Below are 17754 nucleotides of genomic sequence, written 5' to 3'. Positions count from 1 at the left end.
CTTTGAGCCACATAGTCACTTCCGGTTTTCTGGTGGTTAATTGGAGATAAGAGTCTCACGGCCTTTCCTGCTGGTGCTGGCTCTGAATTGCGATCCTCAGAGCTCAGCCTTCTGAGTGGCTAGGATTACAGGCTTGAGCCATCTGCGCCCAGCCTGAATTGACTTTTCAAATAAGAAATCATATGACTTCCAATTTCTACCTGTTCCAATTCTCTGGGGTAGAGGAAAATCCACTATGTCATTTGGGTAATGAAAATTTTATAAAACAGTGACATGATGAAGGAAGATATATGTGTTCATTCCCATTTGACTCCAAGTTCACTGCTTCTGATTCTGTTCTTGTTCCTTACACACGTTTTTCGTTTGTTTGTTTTCTGTCAGTCGTGGGGTTTGAACTCTCGGCCTGGGTGCTGTCCCTGAGCTCTTCAGAGCTCAAGGCTACCACCCTACCCCTGAAAACCACTTCTGGTTTTCTGGCGGTTAATTAATTGGAGATGAGTCTCATGGACTTTCCTGCCCTGGCTGGCTTTGAACCTTGATCCTCAGATCTCAGCCTCCTGAGTAGCTAGGATTACAGGCGTGAACCATCAGCGCCCTATCGTTGCTCATTTCTTAACAAAATTGTTCAGGAGTTTGTATGCTTATAGCAAAGGGAAATAGGAAAGAAGATTCCCACTCTTAACAGGTTCTGAAGGACAGTTAAATGTAGGAAGTAATGGATACTGGAAACAACAGATGTGAATGAGTTAAATATTTTTGACCGTTGGGTTGGGGGTGGGTGGGGCAACAACCGTCAGGAAGTAATACTAGGATGGGAAAGACATGAGAATCCAGTTATATTGTACTAGACAGACAATCACAATGAACATTCTTGTCATTCTCCCTTGAGCCTGAGAATGATTTAATGACACACTTCAGAGTCTAGAATACATTAAACAAGTGACATTGACATGCAATACAAAAACAATGACCTTTAAGAAAAATATATTGATATAGATTTTCAAAGCTAATATACATTTTTAGAAAATCTTTCCCATGAGTGTTTTCCATTGTTTGCTCATTTTCTGTCTTCAATTCTTTAGATAGAAAATGATGAAACAATTTATTTTAAATTAACCTTTAGGCATTTAATGTTTCTAGTGAGATAATATTCTCATTATTTGTAAGCAAGGATAAATATAAAAGAGGATAAAATATATTTTTTCATACAATTGCAGGAATTATATGAACTAAGATACTTGCCAGAACTTTGCATTATAGATACCCTTTTTAAGGTATAGTAATTAAATTGGTCTATAATGTTATATATGATATACAGTATTGTAAAGTAAACAGCAATTCTTAACAGTCTAAAAATAAAATAATGTGCCCGTAGATGCCAAAGAAAAGAATTTTATGGGGCTGTGCATTGTAAATCTTCCAGTTCACTGTCATTTTCAATGTAGGGTAAATATTTGGCATGTATGATTTATCCATATATCACTTCTGTTCATTTACAGATAGGTTAGTTCTCTCATAATAATACCAAATCACAAGAGAACAGTTATATTGTTTTGTAGTCTTTCTTTCCATTCACTTTTGCTTCCAGGTTTAATGAAATATTAAATGCGAGGTAAATATTGAGAAATGTGTTTAAATGCAGACTGAATTTTCTTTTATATTTCCTTCTTTCTCCAAGGAGAGATTCTACTTCAAATATATGAAAGATTTCCTTGTACTAAAATTTATTTTCCCATGGTTGACTATTTTGGTATTATATTAGGTAACAGAAGCATTCAGCATATACAAAAACTATGTGTAAGCCACATCATTTTGTTATATTCTTAACAAGTGTAAGTGTGTTTAGCCACACTCCATATTATTGTTTTATGTCAAATTTAGGGTTTCCAGAATTTTTTTCTGATACCTTCTAATGCCCTCCCCATGCCATAAAGACGGTTCCTTTAAGTTGAATTATACTGACACTGTTATATTTAGCTTAGCATTTGTACATAGAGATTCTCAGTTTCTTACAAGTATTCCTATTAAACCTTACTATTACTGTCTTATTTTATAAATATGTTATTCAATCTAATTATGTCATAAAGGTATCAAAGACAAAGATATGCTTGTGTGATTGATTTTCCACTGTCACTATATGGTACTTGGTTTAAATTTATGGAAGAGGGAGACAGGTTATTTGAATGAATTAAGTCTTAATATTATATTAGTAATTTAAATACCAGCTTCACTTCATATATCCACTTGAAGAGAATACCAGAGTTTTTTTCTTTAATATATTTTTATTATAATTAATAGAAGGGTAATACCAGATTTTTAATAGTTTCTTATATCTTCCTTAAGGTATCAGGAATATGAAATATAGTCATATACTATTAGTTAGCATTCTCTTGTAACTTGTTTATGTAGCAATAGAATAAAAGGAAACCTTCAGTGTTCTTTCAGTTGTTATAAAACAAATAGATATTTTTGTAAAGAAACTGCTGTCCTCAGTTCCTAAGGAATGTGATTTCAGAACAGAAGCCTGGTATCACTTCACCCTGAAGCAGTAACCAACACCAAATGGGAATATATCTTTAGAATTAGGAACAGCCAAAATTAGAATCTGGTAATATTCCCTGAGTAAACATATTTATGCACTTTTAGCTCTATCCATTAAACAAGGAGAGGAACAAGATCTAAGCTTGTGGTATGGGTAGCAATTCAGTGTCCATAGACTCAAATCACGCACTCTCTACCCATATCTCTATGGGAAGTCATTTGGAAGCTGAGAAGAAAGTATATTCTACATTCTCTTGATGAACAGCCTTGAGGAAAGTTGTCTACAAATATATGCAAACTTGGCCTTTACTGACATTGGTAATATTATCAAACCACATCCTTACATAAGAAAAGAAAATATTGAAAATATATTCTCTATATTGTTAATTCATTTGACATCATAAAGTAAAGAAAATAGAAGAAGAAATTTAAAAAATGATAAGTTGACATTTCTAAACCATGATCCCATCTGTCTCATTATATATCTCTCACTAGCCTTCCATATCTTTGGGAAGATACATTTGTTCCATGAAGTAATGTTAATCCATGTCATTTTTGAATGGCTACTAAAAGTTACCTGTGTATCTTAATTTAAAACTGTATTTTTGAATTATGTATATTATCGTGCTTATTTAGAAAACTTTTCCTTAGATTATCACAGATGTGTCATGCTGTGCAGACACATTATACTCATGTCTCAAAGAAGTAGAAATTTATATTGGGTCTGTAGGTCAATCTTTTGTGGGCAGATATTATCAACAAGAAATTAGAGGAATGTCATTAACCATAAGATAGACAGCTTATATAGGACATACAGAGAGTCATGGTGAGTTTTTGAAACAGATAACCATTTCTTTTTTTTTTGCCAGTTTTGGGCTTGAGCACAGGGCCTGAGCACTGTCCTTGGACTTACTCAAGCCTAGAGCTCTTCCACTTGAGCCTCAGCACCGGCGCCCTTCTGCCTTTTTTTTTTCTATGTATGTGGTACTGAGGAATCGAACCCGGGTCTTCATGCATGCGAGACAAGCACTCTACCACTAGGCCAAAGTCCCGGCCCCGGATAACCATTTCAACATTACATCCTTCAATACTAATATTTTGAAATGGAGTAAAAGTATAAAGGACAAAAATCAACAGAGGCAGAAACTCAAAAATCAAAAGCATACTCAGGAAAAAAAATTCCTTCAGAAAATGTAGGGAAAACAAAATTATCATCCCCAAGGTCAGTACTGATCAATGTCTTCTATGGCTTCATCACTGTGTACACAAACAAAAGTGTCTGATTCCAATTAAAACGGGTTGAGGGAAGATTCTAGTTATATTTAATTCTTTGATTCTATGTCCAATTTTAGGAAGTTTGTCAGCGAAGTCATCTTAGAATTTTGGTAAAGTTTGGGACGTGGTAATGTTTTGTGTCTGTGTAGTAGACTACATGTGTCCTCTCATACTTCCTCGTTTAAATCCTAACCCCTCTTACTATGGGATTAACAGCTTTTGGAGGTAATTCAATGATGAAGAGCCTCAGAAAACTTTCTTTCCATCATGTAAAGATACAAGAAATCAATGAATGGTGCAACCTTAATAGATCTGTCACCAAAACATGACCATGCTGGAACACTAATTTTGGACTTCTGGCCTCCCAAACTGAAAAAAATAAATTGCTGCTGTTTGTCAGCTGCTCAATTTATATTATTTATTTAGTAGCCTGACCTAATTAAGACAGGGTGCCCAAAGCCAAGACCCTTTTTATATGGAACAATTGTCACCTTTTCATGAACAACTGAATTATGTCCATTTAAATACTGATTCCTTAATTAGGATTTGGAAAATTTGGCCACCGCCTATTTTTGCAAATAAAATGTTCCTGGAGCACAGCCACATTCATTTGCTTACTATCATTTCTGGCTGTTTTCCTGCCAAAAGGGCAGAAGTGAGCAGTTGTAACAGAGACTATCTGGCTCTCAAAAACGTAAGTGTTTCTTACTGACCTTTTACAGAGAAAGTGGGCCAATACAGCCTAGTTGGCATGAGATGTGTTTTGGTCGGTCCTGGAGCTTGAACCCTGGACCTGGGCGCTGTCCCTGAGCTCTTTAACTCAAGGCTATTGCCCTAACCCTGGAGCCACAGCACCACTTCTGATTTCCTAGTGGTTAACTTATCTCCAGATAAGTCTCACAGACTTAAAGCCCGGGCTGGCTTTAAACCACAATCCTCAGATCTCAGGCTCCTGAGTAGCTAGGATTACAGGCGTGAGCGGCCACGCCCAGCCAGATTTTTTTCTATCACACAAGCATGATCGATTTTCAAATAAATATAGTTCCACACTAAAATGACCAAAGGGAAAAGAAAAGCCAAAAGAAATTTGTCATTACATCAAACGTCAGGTAAAATAAAAGGAGCACAATACACATCACCTAACCATGCAATTGAATCTGTGTTACATAGTAGAATACACAAGTGAAGATAATACCGTTGTTTACAAACATTTTGGTGGGAACATGACAAAGGACACTTGCTAAGTGTTCAGGAAGCGCCTTCATGGTCAATTTTCTAAATGGCCTCTGTTGTAACTCTTAATGACAGGAAAACAGAATACCCATTCCTTCCATTTTCATTTCCTTAAATGTTTAGCTTAGTCTTGCATTAATGAACACTGAAAGGTGCACATTTACATTTTTGATTGAGAGTAAGATGCAATGAGGGGATTTAATCAAAGCAACTTAGGAGTCTAATTAATGCAATCAGCATTAGGTCGTGCAAATATTGTCATTGAATGCCATCGTGTAAAGCTGGTGACTGTGTTTGGGCTACTGGAAATGTTTCCATCTTAGAAGAATAAAAGAAAGTGGTGCAGAGACAGAAACTGAATGCCAAGTCCAGAGTTAGGTTATTTTTCTATGCTTAATCTTTCTTAAGAGTCATTTATATCTCTAGCAAAAATACCTTATTTACATATAATTCTTTAAGCCCTACATCCTGCCTAAGTCCCAGAAGTTTTGTCTGTGGACAATGCTCTTTCAGAGTAATATTAAAATGAGTAGTGTATTTGCATTATGTTTAATTTTGCACCGAAAGCTAAGAGATAAATTAATTCTTCCTAGTAGCAAAAGCACCACAATGTGGTACATGATCTTAGCAACCAAAAAGAGAAAATGACTAAACAGGCAAATCATGTTTTTTACTTCTCTGACACTATGCTCATTTATTTAGTTCTTAAGTATTATTAGGAAAACAGCTATATTTTATTTTGGTCTCATTCAATAATATGATTGCATAATTTACATAGGCATGCAAATTAGAATAAAATTGGTTAAGGACTTAAAAGAAATTACAAGGATATCAAGAAAATATTTCACCTCAAATGCAATCCTCATACTATAGTTTGGTACTATATAGACTAAAGGTATGTCACAAGTAACATGATGATGATGATAATAATAATAATAATAATAATAATAATAACTCTTGGCAGATTTTATAATATCTGAAATCTCTTTCAAATGAGTGAAAGATGTTTGCATGTATTCTATGATTATCTTTTAATTAATCTATGTTTATACTTTTATGGTGTGTGTATAATTGGTATGAACTCAGTACATTTCATTGTCAACAATACTATGTGTGCATGTGTGAATTTGTGTGTGTGTGTGTGTGTGTGTGTGTGTGTATCCCTTATAAATTCAACACATTTAAAATGTGAGCCAATGGGCTTACCTTCTCTGGTTAGCTGGATAAAAGATCTTTGAATTTTATGTAATGAACACTTGGCAAATGACTTTAAAAATGAAGGAGTATACTGATTTCTAGAGCTGAAGTTGGATATTGGCACTCAGTAAATGTCACCCAAATATGCACCAGTGCTCTGATCCCATATCCCATTCCTTCACACAATGGCTTCAATGCTCAGTCCCACTCACCATTGTAGTTTCTGCTATTGACCCAAAGCTGTTGATAAATATGTTGCACGTAACATTTACAGGAGGCCCTGCAAGTTGAACAATAGAAAATTTGACAGGTTGTGTTCATGGCATAATTGAGTCACGTTTTTCTCTTGCCAACGGCATTGTTACACTTACCATAGTGGTTTCTGTGACTGATCCAAAACTGTTGATAAAAATATTGCAAGTAACGTTTACTGGAGGACCTGCAGAACGTAATAAGAATATTGCAATAGACATTGAAGCAAAAACTCAGCTCCATCAACATCTGTGCAAATAGCTAGAGATGTAAATAAAATTAAAATGAGGGTGAAGTTGCCAAAAAAAAAATCTTACCTACAGTTGCACAATGATAACATTCTGGCTAGTAGTTTGGATAATGAGTATTAACTGATGGTAACTTACACCAAGGAGTTTTGATTTCTGGAAAATATAAGCTAAAATCATATCATTGAATTCACTGACATAAAATGATATAACGGTATTTCTTGGATGAGTGGCTTCTTTTAACCTTAGAATCATCCATGTTTTAGACAGTGGATGTCTCATAGTGATGAAATAACTTGAAATCTGAGATCCAAATGCGCTAGCGTTTTTTTTATCATATTGATGGCAGAATACCATGCAATTCCTTTTGTGTGAGTTACTTTAAATAACCAGGTTCCTTTCAATAGCTTGACACCTCTAAATGTACCTTATCTTCTTCTTTTTTCTGCCAGTCCTGGGCTTGAGCTCAGGGCTTGAGCACTGTCCTTGGACTTTCTCAAGGCTAGCACTCTACCACTTGAGCCTCAGCACCACTTCCGGATTTTTGCTATGTATGTGGGGTACCAAAGGAATCGAACCCGGGTCTTCATGAATACTAGGCAAGCACTCTACCACTAGGCCAAACTCCTGGCCCCAATACCTTATCTTCTTTATCTTCTTTATAGTGAACCCCAATGAAAAAAATGTAAAGAAATGCAAAAAGGAAATTAAGTTTTTTAAAAAGATAAGCAAAAAGCCATTTCAAGTATATTGTTGCATGAGTTAATATGGTATAAAACAGAGACTATCCCATTTTACTTTATTTATTTTTACTTATTTATTTTTTGCCAGTCCTGGAGCTTGAACTGGGGCCTGGGCACTGTCCTTGAACTTCTTTTCGCTCAAGGGTAGTACTCTACTGCTAGAGCCACAGAGCCACTTTCAGCTGTTTCTGTTTCTGTTGTACTGAGGATTGAACACAGGGCTTCATGAATGCTAGGCAAGCACTCGACCACTAGGCCATATTCACATTTCAGATGTACTTTGAACAGAGCCTGCTTTTCTCTCCTGACACCCAGAAACTAGAGACAAGATGGCTAGTTTTATTATCCCTTTGCCTTTTTTCAATAGGTAAGTCCCTGTCTGGTGACTCTAGGCTTCAGATTTTGCTGAAGTTTATGTTTATTGCAATGATGGCATTTTCCCATAATGCTCTCTGAGAGAAGAATATGTTACCCCAAACCATCTATTCATTCTATTTTTCCTGAGGAAATTTGCTTTCTCTTCACTCAACAATGTCTCAGCAACCTAGTTCAGTGAACACCCTTGTTTCAACTACTATTGTAAGAATGTTTATTTTTTTTCCCATCAAATTTATCAATGTTTGCTTTGTGTATTCTAGAACTCTATTGTAAGCTATTGAAGAGTACAATCAGCCTGTGGAATTCTGGACAGAGTTAATTCTAACAGTCAAGGTAATGGAACTAATTAGTGTACCAAATAGGAAGACTTTATTTAATCATTCTGTTTGATTTCCTCATTAGTTAATAATAATTGGAGTTGAGATTAGTGTTGCTTCAGAGAAAAGGTTGAATAGGATTAGTTATGTGGTTCTAAATGTCATGATTAAAAATATTTGTAGAAAGATTATTGAGATATATAGTTGCATGTATTGGAAGTGTTATATCTTCTTAATGAATTGACTGTTTTATTAATATATGTCTTTTGTCTTTAAATATTTCCTTTATAATCATAGAGTGATTATATTTATACAATCTTGTGGATGATTTATTGTTTAATATTTATATGCATATGTATCTATCTATATATTGACAAACACTTTCTAATATAATGAGAATCATCATGTTTTTTTGTTTGGGATTTTGTCACTGTAGTTTTTTATGCCTTTTCTTTTTTCGTATATTTTTATTGTAATTAATAGAAGGGTTACATTATATTCACCAGATAGAAGGTGCATTATTTCACAAACATTGTATCTTTTCTTTTTGGTACTGGAGGTTGAACCCAAGACGTTACACTTGCTAGAAAAGTGCATTGCCACCGAGCTACATACTAGCCTGAGGTGAATTTTTTTAAGCTCTATGACATGTCTATTTAGAAAAGAATATGCGGTCTTCTATGACACCAATACAAGGAGTACAAGCTAACATTCTTGGTTTGTTTCATACCAGATATTTTCCAGCATCATTTTTAGGAAATATTACTTTAACAAATGGAACAATCTTTGAGTTCTGAGATGAAAATGTTATGTTTTTCTCTCTTGACACAAATAGACAAGAATGGCATTTTCATTTTGCATTTTATTTCTTGTAAATAATTTAACATGTATTCAAGTATCATAGTTGCTTTAGTGAGAGGTTGTTGGATGAATATGGAATATTAAAAACATGTTATTGACTTTTAGAGAAGTTAAATTTCCTTGGGAATAAGATTTTGTAACAGACTGATCTTTTTTATAAGGTCAAGAGATAAAGGAAAAATAAAGCTCATAGATGAAGCAAGAAGATGTAAATTTAAAGAGTTAGGGACTTGGTATCGATATATACAGTTTCTTGTGAGGGTGTCCTGTGTTGTATGGTATGTGGATACTCATGAGAAGTAAAGAGCCTTGAAAGATAGAACGTCATTTGAATGTAATATAAGCTGAACTCGTGAGACTATAACTTAAGTTTGACATCCACTTATGTCAGTCTTTAATGAAATGTGCTCTAATCTTAACCATTTTCATCTCTCTTATCTCTATTAAGGTATCTTTATCTCTGCAGAACTTCTCACAGGACTCAAACATTTTTATGCCATTATTGCTTCTAGGAATTATGCATAAGCATGTGCTTAATTGTCTGGCAAAGTGATGTGGCCACTGTGGGTTTCAGATGATTATTGCTAGCTTCTTTCTTTCAGATAGAGTCTCAACTTTGGGAGTAATAGTACACAGGGAAGAACATTCTTTGCTGTGAGGAGGTTTTCTATGTAATGTAGGTGGTTTACTTTTGAGGGTAAATTGCTGCCAGTTGAGGGCCACTAAATTATTTTTTTAAAGGAGGGAAAATGGCAGAATGAATGAAAAACTTATTCAACAAGAATCACATTTCATATGACTATGAAATTAACTGCAGATTATTCTTTTTTGACAAATATTACTATGGTATAAATATTTACTAGTTATATGACATTAAGGAAAAATAACATATAGTTCACTAAAATAGATTTATAAAATATATAAACATACTTTTTGTGAAAATAAGCTGTATTAGGTAGGCAGCATCACTTTCACTTTTACTCGAGCTTGTTCATTAAGTAATTAAATGCAGCAATTTGTTGATTTTTTAATATTTTTGTGTTTAAAACTTTAAACACTCACAAAATTAACAAATATGTATTGAGTACTAATTCTGTGCCACTCTATTTGGTATTCTACCAATTATTATTTAAAATTAGATGGTAGATTATGGGGCGGAATATAAGGAAATAAAGCATTTGTGACAAGTCAGAAACAATTTGCTGAGAATCCCTTGAATCACTTTGAAAGAATTGTCAGGCGAAACAAAGTGTGTGCCCAACCAAGCATCTAAGAGAGGTTATTTTTCCCAAGCCTCTTTCTAAAACAAGTGAACTGCTAATTTTTTGTGTATTGGAAGATCATGGTGACCTTAAATTAGTCATTTGCATTTGGGAGAATCATGGCATTTTGCCTCTGATAACAGTGTTTATTTCTTATTTTAAATATGTCAGAGACAAAATGGAACTTTCAAGTTGAAAATAATTTCTAAGTGCAATCTACATATATTTCTGTTTGTGCCAAAATAAAATGTCATAATGGAAATGTGCAGGAAAATACAGAGTTCTTTTCATCTTGGGATTGTTGAAGATAAAAAATAAAAATCCATTTATCCTTAGAAGAAGACAATTTTCAATGCTATTTGAAAATAGTTTGGAAATAAAAGGACTGAAAATTTCTCATGAACCCAAATGACAGTTCCTTATATTGTAGGAAATAATAAGAATAGAATTAAATACGATCCTCTCTGGTTAATTGAATCCGCTACTACTTTGCAAAATGAATAACAAGTTCTTCAACTTGTTATGTCTTAACAACCTGAAAATCTTTTTTGCATTGATAATTTTAGGAAGAAGCCACGTCGTTCTTGGTGTTATAGTTATAGAATCACTGGTATAGATCCATAAACATACACAAATTTGATTTTATATTCAACTCTTCTTGTTCATCAAATTCAAGTGATTATGAAATTGTTCATGATTTTCTCCTTCTGAATATTATCATTTTTGCCATTTCCATAGTTCTATGACCTTTGCCATGTTTTATTACAGCCTAATTTTTTTCTAGTCATCTCTAGACAGGGCATGGACTCCTTTGGGCAATCACTAGAGTACGAAACACATAATATTTACCGAGTGAATGAGTATGGAATTATATTGATGAAAAGAAAACTATTTTACATCTTTTGTGCAATAAAATATCAGTACTAAAGAAGTTGGAAGCATTAGGGCCAGAAGGACTTGATCTGTAGCGTGGCTCTGCTAGGCACTGATGGTGTGACTGTGTACACTATTTACTCCAGTGTCTTAATTTATAAAAGATAAAATATCTCACACTCAGCCTTACAGGGACAAAGGAAGGATATGATGTGTGTGAAATGCCAGCTGTCTTTCGTTTATCATTTCCTTCTCCTATCAAGGGTTTTGTTTTACAATCACTTGTACTTTTCTTGAGCACTTAGTACTCTCATCCCTACTCACAGTGGTAAGGGAAAGACTCCAGAAAAGTCTTCTTCTCTCTCCATATTGGAGAAATATTACATGATTAAGTGTAATAATCATGAGTGTTGAGAAGAATGTTTAAATTCAGTGGGAAACTACATGATCTGTATGGTATCCTTCATTTTTTAAATATAGCTCAAAAGTAGCTTTTATTTTTTTTAAGAATTTATTAATGTTGATTTTTACATCATATTTTTTCTTTTTTTTTCTTTTTTATTGTAATTAGTAAAAGGGTTACATGATATTTGCCAGATAGAAGGTGCATTAATTCACATACATTGATACCCTTTCACATGTCTTGGTACCCATTACCCTCCCCCCCTTTTACATCATAATTTAAATGACAAGTTTAACAAACAAGTGTTCAAGGAGGGAAACTATTTACAATCACTGGGACTTAGTATTTAGAACTTACTCAAAATTAGGCTAAGGGTTTGTATGTCATAGAAACATATTAATTTAAGAAATAAAACATTATGTCTATAGAGTCATAGGTTTTTATGTCTATTGTATCCTTCATTTTTATCTGACTGTTTCTATGGAAACAATTTTAAAACTGTGTAAGTTGTACAACTGATAGCAAGGTAAAATATCTCTTGTTTATAGACACACAAATTCTGTCCAGTAGAGGTTCAAGTGACTTCCTTTTCCCACTCTGAGAAAATAGAGAAAAATTTTACATCCATTTCAGTATTCTTTTTTTGTGTGCAAGTCTTGGGGCTTGAACTCACGGCTTGGATACTGTCACAGCTTTTGTTCTTAAGGCAAGCATGCTATCACTTGATCCATAGCTCCACTTTCAGCTTCTAGGTGTTTAATTGGGGATAAAAGTCTCAGAGACTTTCCTACTTAGGCTGGCTTTGAATGTGATCCTCAGATCTCTACCACCTGAGTGGATAGGATTACAGGCATGAGCTAATGGTGCTCAGCTCCATTTCAGTATTCTATTTTTATTGTATTTTATTGTCAGGGTGATGTATAGAGGGGTAAGAGTTATATTTATCAGGTCGTGCTTGATCTGTATCTGATCTTCCGAATTTCTTTGGAACTGATTATGCCATTTGTTAGTTTCCTCATTGATTAATGAATTAGAGAAAAACTAACATATTATTAATTTTATACCTGTATGAGTTATAATTTTATCTTTTTACCTTACCAGAATTTGCCTGTTTAAAAATTATTTAAATAATAAAGTTTTTTTTTCTAAGACATTATACACCTTTGGAAACCCAAATCCTGCTCATGGCCGTTGCAGTGTTGGGAAACCCAGCACTTTCTATTTATCTATCTAAAGACATTTTCTTTGCCAGTCCTGGGCTTGGGTTTTGGGCCTGAGTACTGTCCTTGGGTTTTCTCAAAGCTAGAGCTCTACTACTTGAGCCAAAATGCCACTTCGGGATTTTGTTCTATGTATGTGGTACCGAGGAATTGAACCCAGGTCTTTGTGCATGCTAGGCAAGCACTCTACCACTAGGCCATGCTCCTGGCCCCTAGCAAAAGATTTTTTTCCAGTTATATTTTATTGTAGAAGGGTTACATTATATTTACCAGATAGAAGGTCCATTACTTCACATACATTGATACCCTTTCTCATGTCTTGGTCCCCATTTTCCTTGCCCTACCCCAGCTCCTCATCTTGTTTTCCCCCCTTCCCTATCTGATTTCAAATAACCAAATAAACATGTATACTATATATCAGATAACAAGGTGAAATACTGTAACAATATGAGATAACCAAGGGACAGCAAAAGAGATGAGAGATAACATAGTACATTAAGGACAACAATCACTCATTACATGGCTTTTGTTTCTATATCCTGGAGGTCCTTTCATTTAGCATCATCCTATATGGCCTTATGTATCTAGGTTTTGCTCTATTGCAAATCTCTGCTAGGAGAGCCCAAGGTTTCTACTGATTATGACAAATGAGGGAAACCATTGAGCCTATATTCTTTCGAGTCTGGCTTACTTCACTTAAAATTATTTTTCTAAGTTTTTCCATTTCCTTACAAATGGGGCAATATCGTTCTTTCTGACAGCAGCATAGAATTCCATTGTGTACAAATACCACATCTTGTTGATCCACTCATCAACTGAGGGGCATCTGGCTTGGTTCCATATCTTTGCTATGGTAAATAGGGTTGCAATGTACATCGTTGTGCTAGTGGATTTAGTATGTCCTTGTTTCTGGACGACTGGGTAAAAGCCAAGTGGTGGAATTGCTGGGTCATAGGGGAGCTCTATGTTTAGTCTTTTGAGGAACTGCCATACTGCTTTCCATAGGGGTTAAACGAGTTTGCACTCCCACCAGCAGTGCAGTGATCCCTCCTGGCCACATCCCCTCCAGCATCTGTTGTTATTAGATTTCTTGATCCTGGCCATTCTAACTGAATTGAGATGGAATCTTAGAGTGGTTTTCTATGTATGTTGTACTGAGAAATCGAACCTTGGCCTTTTTGCATGCTAGGCAAGCACTCTACAACTAGGCCAAACTCCTGGCCCCTTTAGAGTTGTTTCGATTTGCATTTATTTTATGGCCAGAAATGTCGAGCTTTTTTTCATGTGTCTCTAGGCCATTCTTATTTCTTCTTCAGAGAAGACTCTCTTTAAGTCTTTGGCCCATCTTTTAATGGGATGATTGTTTCTTTGATGATTAGTATTGGAGTGATTGAATTTCAAAAGATATTTTTAAGGATAAAGTCTGCCAATTAACAGCATTGAAAGCTCTCCTTTTCCTTTTCTTGGTTTTTGTATCTTCCCACTAATGGAGACTTATTTCCTTAGGCATTCTGCACCATTTCTTTAAAGGTGAGAAGGTCACTGCTGTACTGTTAGGAAACAGGTTTTCTATGTCAGCAAGAGATCTATAAATAAAAGGCAGATTTCCTCATATGTACTCGTCCGTACCAACAACTAGGACAGCTGCTTCCCTGCTTCAGAGGGAAACCCTGGAATAATGGGTATAAGTGCTCACATTTGAGTGAAAGATCCCAGCTCCCATGCATAACTCTTCCGTGTCTTATCTCGTGTTACACCAGACATCTTTTTGATCCTGTATACTAAAAAGGGTTTCAATGCAATACACACTTTGTGTATGTAAGTTTCTTACTTAGTTTGATTTCTTTGAAGTCAGGGATCATGTGAAAGTAGTTGATGAGGAATGTTAACAAAAAATGGATGGGAAGTGAGGGGAATGAGACATGGTAAGGGAGACAAGGTAGGCAAGCTAGAAGAGGTTGATATCGTTGGAATGTTGACACTGGTGCTTTGTAAGGTTGTGGAAATACATATAAAATATACTCAAAGTCTGTATTCAACCAACTCATAATCTTTCAAGGCAGAAAAATGCAGATGGGTCCAAGTGATATATAGTATGATAGTAAGGTAAAAATTTGTTGGTGGTGATAGGGCTTGAACTCTGGCACTGGGCACTGTCCCTGAGCTCTTCAGCTCTACCACTGTGAGCCACAGTGCCAGTTCTAGCTTTGTGGTGGTTAATTAGACAAAAGAGTCTCATGGACTTCTATCCTGGGCTGGCTTTGAACCACAATACTCAGATCTAAGCCTCCTGAGTAGCCAGCATTACAGGCGTGAGCCACTGGCTTTCTAGCCTGTATCTTTTGCAAGGGATTAATGTATCTCTTTCACATATACAAAAAGAAGAACACAGATTCTATTTTATAGTGTCATCTCAGTGTAATAGGATGCTTTTTATTTTTTGTCAGTCACAGGGCTTGAGCTCTGGGCATGGGCACTGTCCCTGAGCTCTTCAGCTCAGGGCTAGCGCTCTACCACTTTGAATCCCAGTGCCACTTCTAGTTTTCTGGTGGTTCATTGGAGGTAAGAGGCTCAGGGACTTTTGTGCTGAGGCTGGCTTCGAATGGGATCATCAGATCTCAGCCTTCTAGACTAGCATTACAGTCTTAAGTCACCAACCGGCCAACTATGTGCTAGGATTTCTAGTGCTAAGCTGAATAGAGCATCCCTTCTAAGAAAGAAGATGCCATATGGCTTCTCATTCCCCACAGCTGAATTTACCCTTGCAGTAAAGGACTTTATAGTCTAGACACCAGAACATTTTGTGGGCTCTTTTGACCGCTGGAGGATTAAAATGTGAAAACAGGAGAGTTTGGACAGTTTGCCAAGGAGAAAGAATGGGAGTCTATATCTATGATTCTTTCACACTAGAGACCAGGTTCCTGAGGCCTTAAAAAGATTCTGATTTGTTTTTATCTTGTACCAAACATAATAAAGCCACATTGTAGAAAAGAAAGTCCTTTCAGGAGAAATGGCCTAATTCCCAAACCCTCAGGTAATGGAAGTAGAAAGTCTTCCAAGTCAAAAGGCAAGAATCTTCCCAGGAGAGTCTTCTCTTTGGAGTTTACTCTGCACTCTTCAAACATTCATCTCCAGTCATATGTGCATGCATTTGTAAACACACACAATAGTAGCTTTCATAGGCCACAATAAAGAACAGTACAGTGGGTGAGTACAGGGCCCTAACATCATGCTGCCTGGATTTGCTCAGCTGCTCAGTCTTTCACAGCTAGCCAGCTATGAAGATTCTGAATACTAATTTTTGGATCAGGAAAATGGGAATTGGTAACTATAGTACTTGTCAAATTTGGAGGGAACAAATGAGAATATGCATGTATCACATTTAATATGATGCGTGGTATAAGAAGAACACTTTTTTGTTGTTGTTGGTCAGTCGTGGGACTTGAACTTTGGGACTGGGCATTATCCCTGAGCTCTTCAGCTCAAGGCTAGTGCTCTACTCTTTGAGCCACAGTGCCACTTCTGGTTTTCTGGTGGTTAATTGGAGACAAGAGACTTTCTTGCCCCAGCTGGATTTGAACCATGGTCTTCAGATCCAGGCCTTCTAAGAGTAGCTAGGATTGCAGGTGTGAATCACCAGTGCCTGGCTTTAGAGCACATTTCTTTTGTAAAGCCTATCCATACTCTAAGTGTTCACTAAGTTTTCGTCTTTTCCTTATACTTCAGCCATTGTCAACTCCCTTTATCCAGAACTTCTAGTCTCTATAACATAATTTCATGTGAGGTTCCATGATTATACGTTTAAGAATTGGTTTGTGTCATTAAGACAGGCTGCCTATGTATTATTTCATTTTCTCAGGAATGTGTTACACCTCTATGAAGCACAGAAGTTATCTGCGAATGCTTCTGGAAGTTCCTCGGTCCATACAAGTTGAGTTCACCATAAGCATCTCCCTCTAATATTTTGTCATATGAAGTGGTCTTAAGACCAAGGAAATGTTATGAAAGTCTCCTTAGTTCTGAAAGAATGGTATCCCAGTGGGCCGGGAGCATAGCCTAGTGGTAGAGTGCTCCCCTAGTGTACATGAAGCCCTGGGTTCGATTCCTCGGTACCACATACTCAGAAAAAGCCAGAAATGGAGCTGTGGCCTCAAGTGGTAGAGCGCTAGCCTTGAGCAAAAAGTGTCCAAGGAAAGTGCCTAAGCCCTGAGTTCAAGCCCCATGACTGGCAAAAAAAAGAATGGTATCCCAGCAAGCAACCCTCAGAACCTACACATTTCTGTTTCCCCAGCAAGTTTGGAATTTTCAGAGTAATAATAAAAATAATTCTAACATGGATTTTAGATCTCAGATTTAGTTTTCTCTTACTCTGTCTAAATGATTGAGATTATTAAATATTCCCCAGGCCACACAGTGAAGTCTCCTAGAAAGTGTACTTACTATAAGACTGTATAATATGACAGATGGAGTGGTATGCTTGGGTGTATCATAGGCAGGATTTTCAGACTATGTTTAAATACATCATAAATCTTGACTGAAATATGATATAAAATTACATGCTCCATTTGTTACATACAAAAATTGTGGAATGTGGAGAATGCAGTCTCTGTAATCCTTCTCTTGTCCTCACACACTAATTTTCCTGCCACCAGCCACACCTCCCTACCTCTAAGCTAGTTCCAGTACATTCAAGCAGGAAGATGTTCTCTTATTAGAGAAGATCCACTTCACCTATTCCTTTAGTTATTCATCAAAAAATGTGCTCAGGGGCCAGGAGTTTGGCCTAGTGGTTGAATGCTTGCCTAGCAAACATAGAAAAAAATGCCAGAAGTGGTCCTGAGGCTCAACAGTAGAGCTCTAGCCTTGAGAAAGTCCAAAGACAGTGCTCAGGACCTCAGCTCAAGCCCAGGACTGGCAAAAAATGTGCTCAGATCTGAGGAAGTTGGAAGTA

The 17754-nt window shown here is 36.1% G+C and overlaps 1 protein-coding gene across 2 annotated transcripts in view; it reads right to left on the bottom strand.

Moving 5' to 3' along the window:
- Nucleotides 1–17754, bottom strand: part of Glra2 (glycine receptor alpha 2) — a 118256-nt gene that overhangs the window by 83796 nt on the left and 16706 nt on the right. Inside the window, exon 3 of one of the 2 annotated variants that reach the window (XM_090326664.1) lies at nucleotides 6618–6685. In XM_090326664.1, the coding sequence (XP_090182790.1) occupies nucleotides 6618–6685 (68 nt within the window). Of the gene's footprint in view, nucleotides 1–6458; nucleotides 6527–6617; nucleotides 6686–17754 lie in introns of both variants that reach the window. The other variant, XM_090326665.1, reaches the window with a different exon arrangement.

Source organism: Megascapheus bottae, chromosome X, assembly GCF_031878675.1.
Source record: "Megascapheus bottae isolate mThoBot1 chromosome X, mThoBot2.hap1, whole genome shotgun sequence".
NCBI classification, from domain to species: domain Eukaryota; kingdom Metazoa; phylum Chordata; class Mammalia; order Rodentia; family Geomyidae; genus Megascapheus; species Megascapheus bottae.
The sequence above is the reverse complement of the archived record's forward strand: the minus strand, read 5'-3'. Positions and strand labels throughout refer to the sequence as shown.